We start from the raw sequence: 17,528 nt of genomic DNA on the forward strand, positions 1-17,528 counted from the left end.
GTTTATTTTTTTTTTTTAAAGTATTCTAGCAACCCTCCCACTGTTTAACTATATATGTGATTTATCTTTCATTTGGTAGTCTGGTATTAGCTTCTCTTACTGTGCTCAAGTTGGCTACTGCTGACTTTCTTTTTTCATCTAATTAAATGCTCTAATTACATGCTAGATGCTTAACTCTGGCCATTGGCCTTTATTAATACCTCTCAGAACAGATGATTGTTTAGTTACATAAGGAGATGCTGCTGCTGTTGCTGCTTGCTGCTGTGGTGTGCGCATTATCCCCATCAATTGGGGTGAGCTGGGTGGTAGCTTCTCCAGTTAGCAAAAGGCCAGTGATGAGAACAGGATTGTGTGATCTGGGTCAGAGATTTAGCAATTTATTCATCACAATTGCAAAAAGCTGTCCACCACTCACTGTAAATCAGAGGCACTGTGAGAGATGGTAATGCATAATGCCTATTGAGCATCCATGGACGATTCTAATCTGCCTGACCACATTTCTGTTCTGCTTGTGACTTGAGGGAAATCTTAATTACTTTTTGTAATAGAATGCAGACCATATTTGGGGGGGGGGTGTTAGCAACTGGCATTCATCTTACTAATAAGGTTATACAAGCTAAGGAAGCCAAAATGCACTTGTCCCTGGGATCTTTACTAGGAGGAGGCCCTGTGTTCTGGGATGTGTTTTACGTGGTGGTGGGGGTACTCAGTGTGGTACCCTCCAGATATTGTTTGACAACAGCTCCAGCCAGCATGGCTAATGTTCAGGGGTGATAGGAGTTGTAGCCCAACATTTGGAGAGCACCACATTGGTTAGTCATGTTTTCAACATTCGAGCTACCTTTGTTGGCATTAACAATATTTATTGATAAGCCAAGTGAAGTCATGGTCTCCTAGCCAATGACTGGTGCTGGGTCCTGATGAAAAGAAGTGAGATTCACTCAGATTCTGCATTGATTCAGTCCCTGGCTTCCTGAATTTTGTCGGTAGTAAAACTTAGTTTCAGAATTGAGCAAAATGTTTAAAAACATGCTGTCTGGGCTTGGAGCAATCAGCCCAGACATCCTTTCTGGTCAGATTCATGTGGTAGAAGAGAGTTTAAAAAGAGCTCTTTACTAACCCTTGCTCCCCATATGAGGGATTGTCACCTCAGTATGTCTGGCAAAACAGCTTATTCTGCGGTCTTAACCCCTTGATGCATTAACTAGAGCTAAGCATTCTTGCTTTATGAGGCTGGATTTATCCCCCGAGTCCCTTCTCAGGCAAATATGACAATTTTTGCAAATCTTTAAAGCAGGCATAGGCAAACTTGGCCCTCCAGATGTTTTGGGACTACAACTCCCATCATCCCTAGCTAATTGGACCAGTGGTCAGGGAAGGTGGAAGTTGTAGTCCCAAAACATCTGGAGGGCCGAGTTTGCCTATGCCTGCTTTAAACGGAGCAAATAAAAAACTGCTTATATGAAATGTTGATGTCTCTCTTCAGGATACAGCAACATGCACACACCATATTCTCCTGTGAAGGTGTGTCACTGGCCATGAGCTCCTGAGCCCTTCCGTTCATTTCACCATCCTCATTCACATCAGTGTTTTATAGGTGGTTGATGGTCACAGTAAAAGCATGTATTATTCTCCCTTACCCTTAGGACAGTTCATATGATCACAAGGCAGGGGGCATGGATAGGACTCTCTTTAAGGAGATCTCTGCTTAGGGAGGTCAGCTGCTGATGTCTTTTAGATAACAGATGTTCTTTTGTTCTTTCTGAGAGTCTGGTGGCTGTTACTGGCTTTGGTTGGGTCATATTGGTTGGCTGATGAACTGTGTGGGTTTAAATATTTACAAAAGTTTTGTTTTTTTATATTATTGCTAGCTGTTAAGAACCCATGTTGCCTTGGTAGCATATTAAATATAGTCTATTAAATACCTTCATTTTTAATATAAACTAATGAAAGTATCATCTGCAGTCTTGTGAACTATACAGTAAAAAACGAGGATGCTGGAGACTACCCTTCTGATGGACTTGCATGACACCCCCCTAAATTGTAACCAATCATCCTAAATTTGTGCTCAAGCATTTGTGACAGATAAGAGTGTAGAATTTCTAGCAGCAACTGAAATCATTCTTTCATTTATAAACAGCTATTTTAAGGGAAGTTTAAACTTCGCAGTGCTATTATCCTCCATTTCAGTTGCAATGTGGTTTTGGGCTAAACATAGGGAGCAAAATAAGAACAAGTAGGGGGCCCTTCCTCCTTCTGTCTCAGCCAATCCTGTATTTCTCAGCCAGAGAGCTTGGCAGAAAAGAGAATAAATGAATAATAATTCACTTCAAAGAGGTTGTATAAGATGAGAGATTTCCAAGTTATTAATGCTGAGAAGTTGATATGAATCAGCTCCAAGGTAGGGCTCTCAAGATCTGTGCCAGATGGACAATGGGAATTGTTTGTTTAAATTCCTTATAATAATCTATCTTCCTAGCTGGCAAGGGAAACTCTGGTGGATGATCTGTCTGATTTAGTGCTTAAGAGCTGCATTAAAGAAGCTTCCCAACAGAGCCGCTGAAAGCTTCTCTCCTCCAAGTGCTGTGCTTCACAGAGTCTCAGTGCCCGAAGCAAGAAGAAATCTACGTAAACAAAACCTGCTGGGCCAGGACAGTATCTCTTCTGTAGCATGGCTGTTGACGTAACATAGAACCATAGAACCATAGAATTGGAAGGGACCCCAAGGGTCATCTACTCTAACCCCCTGCAATGAAAGAGTCTCAACTAGATCATACATGACAGGTGGTCATCCAAACTCTGCTTGAAAGCCTCCAAGGAAGGAGAGTCTCATGGGAGTCTGTTCCACTCTTGAATAGCTCTTACCATCAGAAAGTTCTGCCTGATGTTGTGCCTCAGTTGTTCTGGGAAGGCTGTTCCACGCATGCAAACCATCGCTTTAGGTTGCTGACATCAAGTGATGAGCATGCATGTATGAAAATGGCCCTTAAGCTTTGTGCAGACTCCCCTCTGAGCAGTAGAAGCTTTGCTTTTTTGTTGCATACCAGGCAACTCCCACATCTCTATTTGCTGAGCCATTTCTTTTGCCTACCTTCTGCGTTACAGGAGTGATAAAGGAAAGGAGTCTATTCATCATACACCTTCCAAAAAAGGAAGGTAGAAAAGCAGGTGCTACCTCACCCTTTGCTTTCCTGCTCCGAAAACCAGAAATGAAACAGCAAACATTCAGGCTGGTCTCTCCTCAGTTAGATGGCAATCCTGTTTCAGTAAAGGACTTCTTTCTTCTTACATTTGACACAGACTTTCTAACGTTACTAGAGCAGGATGCATGCAGCAATGTTTTTCTATGCTAAGGTTATGTCAGAGAGGTCTCAGTTTGACACACTGCCAATGAACTCCAGAACTATGGGCCCTCAGACAAGGCATCCTGCTTCCAGGGCACCTAACCTTGGGTGCTGCATGCAAACTGAATGAACATCATGGTGCTGTAGGGCAATGGTCCTTCTGTTGGTTCTGTGGCCAAAACAGCGCCCAAGCTTGCCACCCTCTTACAGATGCCTGCTGGCAAGTTTGTACAGTACATTTGCCATGTGTCTTGGAATTATGGAAATTGTTCTGGTTCTAGACTAAAAGGACAGGGAAAGATTATACAAACCTTGTTCATCAGGATGTTTGGGTGAGATCCTGTTACCCATGTAACCACCTATGTAAATCCACAATATTGTATCATTTACATGCTTACTCTCACCCCCAATCACTGCTTTGTTTTAAGTTTTCTATATCTATATCTATTATGATCAATGTATTGAAATAATATACAGTGAGAGAGAGTGTTTTCTCTTTACATATTCGTGGCTGAGATTACACAAGCTCATTTCTTGTTTAATGCATATAAAGTAAGTAGGAGAAACTGGATTCTAATCGCCATCCATATTGTTCATTCTTTTATTTAGATTTATAGACTATCCTATTCCCCGGGAGCCATGGTGGCATTATTTACGCCATTATTTTTGTATCCATTTCACTGCTGTTCTCTGCATTGCCAAACCCCATCTTCCATTGCTTTTGCTGCCACACAAATGATAAAGAGATAGAAATAATATAATAAAACATGAGGTATGGTGAGTTTATTGCAGTTTCCTGGCAGCACTTAATTAAAATTCTGTTTGCAAGTTGATTGTGATCTGTATTTACTCGGTACAATACCTTAATACAGTTACAGCTCCGATTGCTGCCTTCGCAATGGCCCCAGTATGCACAACAGCATATCCGTAAAAGGGGGAATAGGTGTGTGTGTGTGTGTGAGAGAGAGAGAGAGAGAGAGAGAGAGAGAGAGAGAGAATTCAGCACTTTCAGCTTTAAAATTGGCTGGGTAGTTTAAGGGAGACTGCATAGTCCAGCTACCCCTCCTCCAGTTTGCATTATTGCAGTGGTGCCCATAAGCAGCATTTAAATGGGGGGGTCTTTAGTCACCTCCTTGCACACCACAAGACTTCTGTACCCTGGCTCATCCTCTTCTCTCCCCCTGCAGCAGATCAGTGCCTGGGAGTCCAAACCCATGATGTTGCAGAATAGTCATCTGTTGATAGTATCTTCCATGAGTGGGGGGGTGTTGAGTGCGTCTTCACTAACCCCCCCCCCCAGGACAGGGTTGCCCCTAAGTGCTACCATAACATGGGCCAGGTGTCACCAACCTTTTTGGGCCACGGGGCACAGTTTGGATTTTGAGAGAGTGCTGAGATTTACAAAATGGCTGCCCCATGGGCCTTTGGAGTGAGCACAGTCATTGTTGCCTCTCTTCAACCTGGTCCTACTTGGAGAGAGAGAGAGCTGCTAAAGGTACAAGAACTCTGATCTAACTCAAACAACAATCCTAAACCTGGGTCACTGCCTTGTACCCCTTTACCAGGGAGTAGAACCCATTAAACACAAAGGTGTCCCCTTCCAATCAGACATGCATATACCATTGTACTGTACGTTCCATGAATTCTCTCTCTATATATAATAGCACAAACATACACATTCATACAATAATAATAATAATAATAAATTTTTATTTATATCCCGCCCTCCCCAGCTGGGCTCAGAGCGGCTAACAACAGTAAAATAATACAACATTCTAAAATCAGTTCATTAAAAAATCAGTTCAAATCAAATTAGTAGACACCATTGGGCTAGAGTTCTGTGAGGATTGCCAAAGGAGGGGGTCAGGCTGTGCCCGACCAAAGGCCTGGTGGAACAGCTCTGTCTTGCAGGCCCTGTGGAAAGATGTCAAGTCCTGCAGGGCCCTAGTCTCTTGTGACAGAGTGTTCCACCAGATTGGAGCCACAGCTGAAAAAGCCCTGGCTCTGGTTAAGGCCAGCCTAACCTCCCTGTAGCCCAGGACCTCCAAGATGTTTTTGTCTGAAGACCATAAGGTCCTCCATGGGACATACCAGGAGAGGCAGTCCCATAGGTATGAGCGTCCTAGACCGTATAGGGGTTTAAAGGTTAAAATCAGCACCTTAAACCTGATCCTGTACTCCACTGGGAGCCAGTGCAGCTGGTATAGCACTGGGTGAATATGATCCCGCAGTGAGGACCCTGTAAGGAGTCTCGCCGCGGCATTCTGCACCCACTGGAGTTTCTGGGTCAGTCTCAAGGGCAGCCCCACGTAGAGTGAGTTACAATAATCCAGTCTGGAGGTGACTGTCGCATGGAACACAGTGGCTAGGTCAGGGTGAGAGAGGTAAGGAGCCAACTGCTTAGCAACTGAACATAAAAATAGTAAAGAACAGCAAAAACAAACAAAACAAACAAACAAAAATGAAATGAAAACAAGCAAACAATATCAATACAAAAACTTATACAGAACATATAATAAACAACGTATATACAATATTTAAGTTCTTCTTTTCTAGTTCCGTGAATTCTTAAGGAGTGCCTGAAAATCAGCTCCGGCATGGCAGGATGCAGGCCTATTGCTCTTTGCAAAGTTCTTGCATTCTGAAGAGCGTGAGATGAAACAATGAAGCAGAACCCTGGGGCATCATTTGATTAGCAGGATGTCTGTCATCTTGGTGGGCGGGGCTTTTGTGTTGTGTTCCGGAATTGGCCCCTCCCTTTGGGTGTTCAGGGAAGTTCAGTTGGAGAGGCCAACTGTCCTCCTTGCCTGCTGGTGTTTTAGTTTCTCCTGGCATGTTACTGTGTGACAATTTCCTTTATTACTGAAGCTTTGTTTGACATATACATGAGGCGCTTCCTTTGCTGGAAGAAGAGAAACTCTGCTGGAGAATGGTGGAATATCCTAAACTGGGTGAGTGACAGCATATTCCCAGCCTGACAGGAGGATTGGTTTGCTTGTTTTTTAACCATCCACAACAATAACGTGAGGTGAAACATTCGTAGGCCTGTCCCTTAAGCCAGAGTTTTCCAATTTTGGGTCTCCAGCTGTTTTTGGACTACAATTCACACCATCCCTGACCACTGGTCCTACTAGCTAGGGATGATGGGAGTTGTAGTCCAAAAACAGCTGGGGACCCAAGGTTGGGAGGCCCTGCCTTAAGCCATTCCTGCTGCCTTTCACTAAGAACCCTAAAACAGGCAGGAGGGGGCTTCCTTCTCCATCTCCTGTTGAGCAACAACCTGTGAGCTCAGCCATAATGTATAGAACAGCCTAGTGCCCTCCAGATGTCAGCATCAGACTTCCGTTTGCCCCAGCCAATGTGGCAAATGGTCAAGGACTGTGAGAGTTATGGCCCAGCTTCATGTGGAGGCGCAAGGCTTGTGCAGAACGTCATCCTTCCTGATTAAAATTCTACAGGGAAGAACTTGATTCACAGTGATTCGTACTTTTTTTATAGAGAGAACTTAGCAGAGAGAGATAATTGACCATGGTATCTTTATTATGTAGCTTTTCTATAGTAGCTCAAGGTCGCTCATACCATAAATTTGAAACAATTCATAGAATTAAACATTTGGGCAGAGCCGGCGGGAAATAATTTTCAGAATCCAATTTTGTCTTTGTGTGAGCTAAATATAGCAAATACTTTGAAACAAGCATATCAACCAAATCTTGCCCTGCCATATGACTGATAAAAAACTAGCAGGGAAAGGACAACTGGCTGGGCCAGGGAGGTGATTAATGCCTGCTTGTGGGAGGGGATGGCCCTTGCCTGCTTGAAGGTAAAGGTAAATGGACCCCTGACCATTAGGTCCAGTCGTGACCCACTCTGGTGTTGCGGTGCTCATCTCGCTTTATTGGCTGAGGGAGCTGGCATACAGCTTCCAGGTCATGTGGCCAGCATGACTAAGCCGCTTCTGGTGAACCAGAGCAGCGCACGGAAATGCCGTTTACCTTCCCGCCGGAGCGGTACCTATTTATCTATTTGCACTTTGATGTGCTTTCAAACTGCTAGGTTGGCAAGAGCAGGGACCGAGCAACGTGAGCTCACCCCGTCGCGGGGATTTGAACCGCTGACCTTCTGATCGGCAAGTCCTAGGGTCTGTGGTTTAACCCACAGCACCACCCGCATCCCTCCTGCTTGAAGGAGGCAGTGGTAAAATCATTTCTCAAGAAACTCTCCATGGATTCGAAAGATCTCAGTAACTACTGGCCAGTTGCCAATCTCCCCTTCTTGGGCAAGGTTGTTGAGTAGGTAGACCAGATCCAGGCACTCATAGAGGAAATTGATTTTATAGATCCATTTCCATCAGAGTTTAGGCCCAGTTTTGGCACAAAAATTGCTTTGGTCAACGTGTATGATGACCTCTGTTGGGAGAGAGACAGAGGAAATGTGCCCTTGCTAATTCTCAACCTCTCAGCGGCTTTTGATACCATTGATCATGGTATCCTACTGGAGCAGCTGTCCGAGTTAGGGGTGGGTGGCACTGCTTTGTGGTGGTTCTGGTCCTACATGGATGGTCGTTTCCAGAGGATGATGCTTGGGGAGTGTTCTTTGGCCCTGTGAAGCCTTCAGTGTGGGATTCCTCAGGGCCTCATTTTATCCCCCATGCTGTTTAACATCTGCATGAAACTGCTGAGTGGGGCCATCTGGAGTTTGGGAATATGTTGTCAGCAATACGTATGCTGATGACACACAGCTCTCCTCCTTTACATCTGCATCATATGGGGAACTGTTGTCTTGCCTTGGTAATGAACTGGATGAGAGCCCATAGCTTTGAAAATGGTTCAGAAACTTTAGCTGGTGCAGAATTCAGCGGCCAAGTTGCTCAATGGTGTAATACAGTTTGAGCATATAACACCAACCCTGACCCGACTCCATTGGCAGCTCAATTCAAAGTGCTGGTTTTGACCTAAAGGTAAAGGGACCCCTGACCATTAGGTCCACTCGTGACTGACTCTGCGGTTGCAGCACTCATCTCGCTTTATTGGCTGAGGGAGCCAGCGTACAGCTTCCGGGTCATGTGGCCAGCATGACTAAGCCGCTTCTGACGAACCAGAGCAGCACACGGAAACGCCGTTTACCTTCCCGCCAGAGCGGTACCTATTTATCTACTTGCACTTGACGTGCTTTCGAACTGCTAGGTTGGCAGGAGCAGGGACCGAGCAACGGGAGCTCACCCCGTCACGGGGATTCGAACCGCCGACCTTCTCAATTCAAAGTGCTGGTTTTGACCTATAAAGCCTTAAATAGCTCAGGACCGCGACACCTCAAGGACTGTGAACTGACCTGGACTCCACAATCAGCATCTAAAACCACCATGAGAATGGGCCTTTTCTGTAGTGGCTCTCCATTTCTGGAATGCTCTCCCCAGGAAGGCTCCCCTGTTGCCTTCAGTATATATCTTTAGGCTCCAGGCAAAAATCTTCCTCATCTCCCAGGGCTTTGGCAAATTAAAGAATATATAACCTTCAAAACTGTGTATGTGTGGCAGGGGGTGGTAGTTATTGTTTTGGTTTGCTATTATGGTATGTATTTTTGTGTTTTTATATTGTTAGCTGCCCTCAAATAAAGGGTGGTATAGAAATTTAACAAATAATAATACTAACTACATCAAACCATATTGATGTTTGCAATTTAGACAAAATCTGATAGTGGTGATGATATGTAAGCAGGCATTTATTTTGTGTGATTTCTTCTAAGGCAAGCCTTTCCAGAGCTCGACCTCATTTCCTATTGATTATTTTCCCCGTTTTATATTCCAAACGTTTCATCCCTGTACATTGTTTGTGGTGTGTGTGTGTGTGTGTGTGTGTGTGTGTGTGTGTGTGTATGTATAATGTGTATGTATAATTGAGATTCTCCCCATGGGTTCTTGCATACCTAGAATCACAAAGTGATTGTCCAAAATGTGAGGTGTTGGACTGGATGGGACTGAACTGGGAGCCACAAGACTGGATGGGACTGGATGGGAGCCACAAGAAAAACACAAATCAGCAGAGTGTCTTGGCACTTAGCCTTACCAACTGATCAGGGAAACAACAACAACAACAATTGTTGTTGTTTTGCTTTCCAGGACAGTTGCCAGGAAGACAAAGGGCAATGCCATTCCTCTACATACATGTCCCAAGCTATTTGTGATGGCTCCATTAAAAAAATTGGGGGCTTAGCCCTTAGAACTGTCCCTGGACCTGCTCTGGGGTCTGCCCTTTGAATGAGGGGGCATCACTCTGTTATACCAGAGCAAGAGAGCAAATGGCCCTAGCTGGGGTAGAGAGTCAGGTCTGAACTCTTGCCTGCCTCGCATTAACCAGGAAATAGTCACAATAGGTTCATGACAAACACACATGTACAGGATGTTAAAAGATATGTGTGGGTGGGTAGATGGATTGCTGGGCAGATATCTAAGTGTGCTTGAGTGATACTACACCAACATTTTAGACTTGACCTGTGGAACATTTGCCAGGAGGGAGGAGGAGTTTCACCACCACAAAGTGAAGCTGGTTACCTGGTGGTTCACATAAAATTATAGCCCTATGAACTGAAACATGTTCAATTACTTTCACATTTAAATTTCCCCCGAACTATGTTTAGTTGTCACACCTACCATTGTTATAAGGCCAATTTTGCATGTTGAGAATTCAGATTGAAACACAATGGTTTCACCAAAGCTACGTAGCAGTTCCACTGGATCTCATAGCAACTGAGCTCAGATCTTTAAATTCTCTGTTTCTATCCTCTAGACCACATTGTAGTGTTGCTTTTCTAAATGTTACTTGAAGAATTAGTCTCTGTGTTTCCCAACTTACAATTTGCCTGAGCAGTCATAATTAAAGGTAATTTCAAAGGCCTCTTTCTTGCTGCCAGTACCATGGGGTCTGAATTGCTAAGCTGAATAGTAGACAGGGATGACATTTTTACCGTGCAAGCAGGAAGAGCAGGAATATCCAATGCATCTTTTTTGCTTTTGTCTGGGAACTTTGCCCACTAAACAAGACATTTGCTGCACCATAGGGCAGACTAGCCTGTAAAAATCTTTTAAATGTTCAGAGCATTATAAAGAAATAATAATCATAAAGGCTGGCGAGGAGTGGGAAAACCCAAGAGGTTTTATTACTGCTCCTGGTGAGTTTTAATTCCACCTTCCCCAATTTCAATCCATACTGTTGTGCCTCATTTAGCAAAGCACACTAAGGTTCTGCCCAATCAAAACACCTAGCAGTATCCTTGAACCAGCTCGGCATTGATCTTGTAATGGTTTCAAAGGAGTGGTTACAGTGTGTAATGATCCATGTCAGCCGCATACACATACACAAAACACAGGCACCAGCCAACTGCAGAATGGCAACATGGGGGGGGGGATAAGGGCTTTCAGATCTCCAGATGCTCAGCTGCTCCAGTAGCCTAAGGCAGAAAAAAATGCTGACACTCCAGCCTTTACAAGGGCAGGGCTTAGGTTAACCCTTTTAAAGCCAAGCCATGACAATATGAATGATTCAACATGGTTTCCTATGGCTGAAGCAAGAGCTACGACAGAGGCTGGGGTTGTGAGGCTCAGCAGGATCTGCAGTGCCAGGTTTTGTGATATGCTGGGCAGGATAACGTCAGTGAGCCCCTCTCATTCTGTTGCAGTCTTGAAGTACTATTCAGAGGGGGGCGGGCTATGACAGAAGAAGCTGTGCAATCATTTCCTCTGATTTGGCCATGTCACCATGGAATTGAGAGAGTGTCCCAGAAGCAACAGTACTGGCTCTTGGCCTGTTTGACCTCCAAAGTGGTCTGGATCTCAGCAACTGTTCAACGTTCCCAATTGCTAGCACCAGCCATGGCTTCTGATAAATTGGGAAGGCCATGGACCCAAAGTCTGGTCTGACTCACACTCTCGAGGAACTAGAGTTCTCCTGAGAAATATCCATCAAGCTCACTTGGAGAAGCCAGACCCCCAATTCACTACACAAAGCACATTTCCCTTGTGATTTAATTATACATGGGGTGAGAGCTAATTTGCGTAGTGTTTGCCTCTCATGGTCATTGACTTGTCCCCACGCTGCTTGGGTACTTAGCACCAGGACTCTTTTTGAGCCAGAACTCACTGGGACTCAGTTCCAACACCTCCCAAGTGGATGCCATTGCCATTATGAGAGAATAAGGGAGGCACTCATGGTGAGTTCCGGTACCTCTTTTTCTAGAAAAATAGCACCACCCACACATGCAAATAGCTAACTGGTTGGGGAGACCTCAGTTTGATCTCTTCAGCTGCTCTAAGCTTGAAAACAGTATTGGGAACTGCTCATATCTAGAACAGTGTGGTGGGGAGAAAATATGCCCCTAGCAGTGTTCAGCTTGGATGGACTGTCAAAATTCCTTCTGAGAAAAATGATGATGGCCTTACACACCCTTAGCATTCATGTGACCTCCATGTCATTTGTGTTAATAATAAGGAGAGTGTAATTTCTGGAAACAGGAATGATTTAAGTGAGGATTTACTAGTAAATATGCTTTATTCTCATAAGTAGCTAATAACCACAGCTGTCTCCCTCCTATTGGTAGTTGTAGATATGACAGGTCTCATTACTCATTAAATATAAAGGCACAGCATTATAACTAGACTGACATCCACTCCATTCACTCTCCAATTACTCGACCACAGATTAATTGGCAGTAACACAAATGTTTCTGGCAGCATAAAATGTTGTTGACTCCAAGCTGGCTGTTTCAGATGCCTCGGCACGGAAGCAGAGAAAAGTCGTGCATGCTGTTTGGAAGCACCATTTATGGCGTACTGAGGGGCTCACATGCTCTCTGAACAGTCTTGCACTTTGATGAGAAGGCAGTTAAAACTGTAAATAGTATTTAAACCATCTATGCTGCACTGCTGTTCTTGTATTTGGAAAGGACTTAATGCTAGGTGTCTGCCTGGCACTTGTAAATAAGAGCTTATCTCTTCTGCTATGTCTTCTGCTGAAACCATTATTCCTAACAAAGGTGTAGGGTGGAGTTCATTGGTTCTGAGATAAGATTATTCATGCATGATCTAGACTTTTGTGAGAGGGATCTGGAGCCAGATGCCCATGGCACCCAAACCTTCTTGAAACAGAAGTTGAGGAGGAAGGTCTCAGTCTTAAGTATTACCACTGCAGCTGAAGCTGTCCAGGGTGCTGCATCCACCACTTCTGCTGGATGTATTTACTACCCTTCCAGCTAGAAGTGTAGCTGGATTCCTATATCTGCTGTAGACTCAAGTTTCTAGTACAGTGGTACCTTGGATTACATACGCTTCAGGTTACAGACTCCTCTAACCCAGAAATAGTACCTTGGGTTAAGAACTTTGCTTCAGGATGAGAACAGAAATTGTGCTCCGGTGCCACAGTGGCAGTGGGAGACCCCATTAGCTAAAGTGGTGCTTCAGGTTAAGAACAGTTTCAGGTTAAGAACGGACCTCCGGAACGAATTAAGTTCTTAACCCGAGGTATCTTTTTCCTGTTGATAACAATGGCATTGCAGAAGAAAAAAGAGGTGTGCATTTAAAAATAAGGTTGTGTGCTCCTATCAAGAGCTCAGGAGATAGGCGCTAGTTCCAGCCCAAACAGAAAGTGTCTTCTTGCTTGTGGCTTAGTGAATTATACATGATGATGGAGAATAAGGATGACATAGGGACACATACATGACTTCCACATTAAGGAAAACCTTCTGGTAGCCCAAATGCTGCATATATTATTCACGAGCATTCATTCTTTCCCTGCTCTGACACTTGCTTTACCACCAAGGTCAGTGCAATAGTGAATTAGACCTTGCTGCTTGAAACTAGATTGCAGAGGTTAAAAGTAGATTGAATTAGGAATGTGGTATCCACCTTTAATGTGGTATCCACCTTTTTTCTTTCTGTGGCAACATTGGATACTGTTTGACAGCTAGTATCCAGTTGATGTCAATAGCTGAAAACATCAGACATTCAGCAGTTGATAGAATTTGACAGCCAATGTGTCATAGAATTTAGGAAACCTTTTGCATTCATGTCAATCAAAACAGGTGAATGTTAATATCAAAACATCAATCCTGCATATATATATATATATATATATATATATATATATATATATATATACATTTCAAAATTAACCAAAGTAGAAATTTAAGACTTCAGATTATAACAATTTTTCTTGTTTCAATTCAACTCTGGATCTTTCTAGTATTTGATGACTTTTTTATTCATGGTCCATTGATTCTTATTTATCTTTTATTATAATTAACTGGAATATTATGTAAACACATGTTAAAATCTTTTGCTGAATCTCATATCTACCATTGCACTAAGCAGGGTTATGATGGATTACATAAAAGTATTACTGACTGCTGTCAATTAAATTTCACAGTCAAGGAGGAGGGTTCCAAACCTCTTACCTTTCATTTCATTTCTCTTGAAGCAACCTGAACTCCTAATATCTCCCCTCCAAATCAGCTTCCCCATTCAGCATTGCCCTCTTCTCCCTTCCCTTCCAAAGCCCTGTTCAACAAATTCCTTCTCCGCTCAGGACCTTGGCTTCTAGTTCCATCTTTCCTACCTGGGCTGAGCATGAAGAAACAGGCCTGTGGCAGTGACTTGGGTGCAATACATCCAGCAACCATTTGTCTTTGACACCTCAGATCATGAGAAAAAGATAGAATGTGGGGGGACAGGCTAACAGTTGCTTTTACTGTGTAAAATGTTATGACTGTTACAGACTGAAAAGATTCAGAAACCATGCCCATATAATTCCCCTGAGCAGGATGCATTTATGCCAGTATACCAGTTGCTGATGTACAGTTTATTTTGAATTCAGAATGAACTTAATACATCCAATGGGGGCCATTGACACACTCATGTTCTGAGTCCCATCTGTGGGTCAGGCTGTGCTCACACAGCCCTACATAACCCCAGCCTGTCATCCTTCATTTCATCCTGCTCACCTTCACCTCCCCATTGAGGCTGGACTCCACGTTGCTCTGACTCTGGTTACACTGTGAATCCACTTCACCACATTAGTGTTTGAGGAGATGTGAAAGCTTGGACTCTGAATGTCTAATGTACAATACATGAATCAGCCCTAAATCTAGGGGGTGCTGTTGCTATCCCATTCTATTTATTCAAAAAGGGTCTGAAAAAGCAATCTGTTTAGGCCTGTATGCAAAATAACCAGCCGATCTCTTTGTTGATGGACCACTTCTGATATGCCCTGAATTTGCTGTGTGCATAGTAGATTTATTGTGTGTGGAGAGGATATGATTTAAGCTGTAGGCAAGTGTTTTACCCTCAGGGTACAGACATGCTCAAACTTTGAAACTGAAGCCTCCTTAGGAGGAGGAGCAGAGGAAGTAGGAACCACCCCACCCTACCCCGAAGATCTGCCTTGCCAGCTTCTTAGGGATTCTTATTGACCCTGGGAAGAGGGGATTATTAGTTTGTTTTGTTCTGATTTTTATTTGTTTTTTTATGTTGTAATTTTATGTTGTGAAGCACCCTAAGATTTATGGATAGTCTTTCTTCTTCTTTGGTGATCCCTTGTAGCCGAGTAAGATTGTCTTCCACAAACATGGTTTTAACAATGAGTCCATAAGTGACTGTGGAGGCCAATTCTGGATCCACACGTGCTTCCACAGTGGGGACGTGTGGATTTGCCAAGCGTGCCTTCCTCTTAGCACGTTTCTCCCTTGTGTCCTGAGTTTGAGTGTCTTCAAAGCCCATGACACCTTTGGTAAAGGCTGTTCTCCAACTGGAGTGCTTGCAGGCCAGTGTTTCCCAGTTGTCAGTGTTTATACTACATTTTTTTAGATTTGCCTTGAGACAGTCTTTAAATCTCTTTTGTTGACCACCAGCATTGCGCTTTCCATTTTTAAGTTCAGAATAGAGTAGTTGCTTTGGAAGACGATTATCAGGCAACAATGATTGTCTTTATGGACAGCATACAGATATTATTATTATTGTTGTTGTTGTTGTTATCTACACACTGCCAGTGACCTCAAAGAACTGTTCCAACCAGACATCCCTGCCCCAGGACTTGGGGTCCCACACCAGCTGCCTGGATAGCTCTCAGACCATTCTGCATGTCCCCCAGGGCCACAGGAACAGAGGGGAGAGTGAGCCAAGCAGGAGTTTCAAGGCCTCAGCTGCAGAACACATGAGGTAACATGGGAAGAGAAGGAAGTGCATGGAATAACCTTCTTGCCTCAGGGCCTCCCTGAGAGCCAGGAAGGAGTGGAGCTTCCAGCTCCTATACAAGCTCCCACTCTGAGCTGCTTCACTGTTGAAGCAAGCATTCCCTTCCAAGCTCTAGCCGGGGCAAATGAATATGTACACATTTTATATTTGGACGCATGTTTTATCTATTTGTAGCTGAATCCAGTTGGAGAGGATACTTGGAAGCACATCTGGCACTGAAGCTTTTGGTCTCTTAGTGCCAGGCAAAGACCTACCTGTTTGCCTCAGTGTTTATGGAATCTTGGGCATTGCTGCGATTCGTGTAGCTAGGACTCAATTTTAGTGTTGTATTTTAGTCTGCTCTTTATAGCTTTACAATTGTTGCTGTTCTAATTATGTTGAAACCCACCCTGGCATCACATGCTGAAGAACGTGCTAAAATACATACGTAAGTAAATAAGTCTGGGGATTTATTTATTTTTTATCCTTTTCAGCAACTGGTCTACCCACCCCCAATTGTTTGCATAACTCATAAATTTCCTGGGTGCAAGAAAGCTGCATCTTTTAAAATTGTTTTTGGCATAGATAGTTCACTGTAAGCAGATGCTGTGTCTCACCAGTTGCATAGAGTTGGCTGCCAAATACAAAGATCATATGCATGGAGGGAGGGAGCAATATTGTGTCAACAGGCTGTGCCCCAGTCTGTGAACATTCATTATAATGTGTGTCGAGAACTCTTATGTGTATAGCTGTACCCACGAAGAACTCTCTTTCTCCCAGATGCAAATCCTGGGAAAGTTTTGCTAAAGAGTACTTGAGCTAATTGGCTTTGGAACTTATTTTTTATTAATGGGTACTATTTTGGTTCATCTGGATTGACTGCAAAGGCAGGGAGGGGGCTGTCAAGAGTGTTCTACCAGAAGCCGAGGTACTGGGAAAATTCTGAAAAATACTGTTGGCTGCAGTTGCTGCATGTTTTGCTTGTTGGAACTATTTCACATAGTGCAGAAATGAAGAGTCTCCTAATGTTCACTAAGAGTCAGCCATTTATTTTCTGTGATGCTTTTGAAGGGGATCTGCACATATTAAAGTGTGTGCTGAATATCACACATTTGCAGGAGCTGCAAGTGTATCACATGCTTTCTGATATAACAATGGCTGCCAGGCATTTGAAAAGTAGCTCAGGGTATCCATGGGGATACTGCATCACCTCTGCAATGCCTGACCTCTCATGCATCATGTTATTCATGTATGTATGTATGTATGTATGTATGTATGTATTGTGAGGTCCTCATGGTCCCCTCCAAGCCTTATGAGGAACAGTTGAAGGAGCTGGGTATGTTTTGCCTGGAAAAGAGGAAACTGAGAGGAGAAAGGATAGCAATAAACACAGTTTTAACAATGAGTCCGTAAGTGACTGTGGAGGCCAATTCTGCATCTACACCTCCTTCCACAGTGGGGACATTGTTTTCCGGGCAGGAGTTGATCATGGTATTCATTTGCCAAGCGTGCTTTCCTCTTAGGACGTTTCTCCACTTTAGCAATACAATGGTACCTCTGGTTAAGAACTTAATTCGTTCTGGAGGTCTGTTCTTAACCTGAAACTGTTCTTAACCTGAGGTACCACTTTAGCTAATGGGACCTCCCGCTGCCATTTCTGTTGTCATCCTGAAGCAAAGTTCTTAACCCAAGGTAATATTTCTGGGTTAGCGGAGTCTGTAACCTGAAGCATCTGTAACCTGAAGCGTCTGTAACCCGAGGTACCACTGTGGGAGCTTTGTGAACAGGTGAGGCCCCTGACTTCAAACACCCCAGTTCTATGGATATTTCCCTGCACCTGGAAGTCATGACAGTTGTGTTCAATGGGGCTCACTTCCTGAGCAAGTGTTTCATAGGATCAATGGCCATAGGTCATATTATCTGGTGAAGTATTTCAAGGCATAGTGAAAAATACTTCATGCTACTCACAT

At 43.7% G+C, this 17,528-nt stretch overlaps 1 protein-coding gene and 1 long non-coding RNA gene across 4 annotated transcripts in view; one reads left to right on the forward strand and one right to left on the reverse strand.

Annotated features, from left to right (window-relative positions):
* Positions 1-17,528, forward strand: part of NRG3 (neuregulin 3) — a 593,829-nt gene that overhangs the window by 195,040 nt on the left and 381,261 nt on the right. The window contains exon 1 of one of the 3 annotated variants that reach the window (XM_053388227.1): positions 6,139-6,295. The exons of the other annotated variants lie outside the window; for them this stretch is intronic. Within the exon in view, the coding sequence (XP_053244202.1) occupies positions 6,274-6,295 (22 nt within the window). The 5' untranslated portion in view covers positions 6,139-6,273. Of the gene's footprint in view, positions 1-6,138; positions 6,296-17,528 lie in introns of those variants that run through there. 3 annotated transcript variants of the gene reach the window in all.
* On the reverse strand, positions 3,930-4,738 carry LOC128413811 (uncharacterized). Its single transcript, XR_008330473.1, has 2 exons — positions 4,695-4,738; positions 3,930-4,068 (listed from the first exon to the last, which is right to left on the reverse strand). It is a non-coding gene; the product is annotated as an uncharacterized LOC128413811 (long non-coding RNA).

Source organism: Podarcis raffonei, chromosome 5, assembly GCF_027172205.1.
Source record: "Podarcis raffonei isolate rPodRaf1 chromosome 5, rPodRaf1.pri, whole genome shotgun sequence".
In the NCBI taxonomy this organism is placed as follows: Eukaryota; Metazoa; Chordata; class Lepidosauria; order Squamata; family Lacertidae; genus Podarcis; species Podarcis raffonei.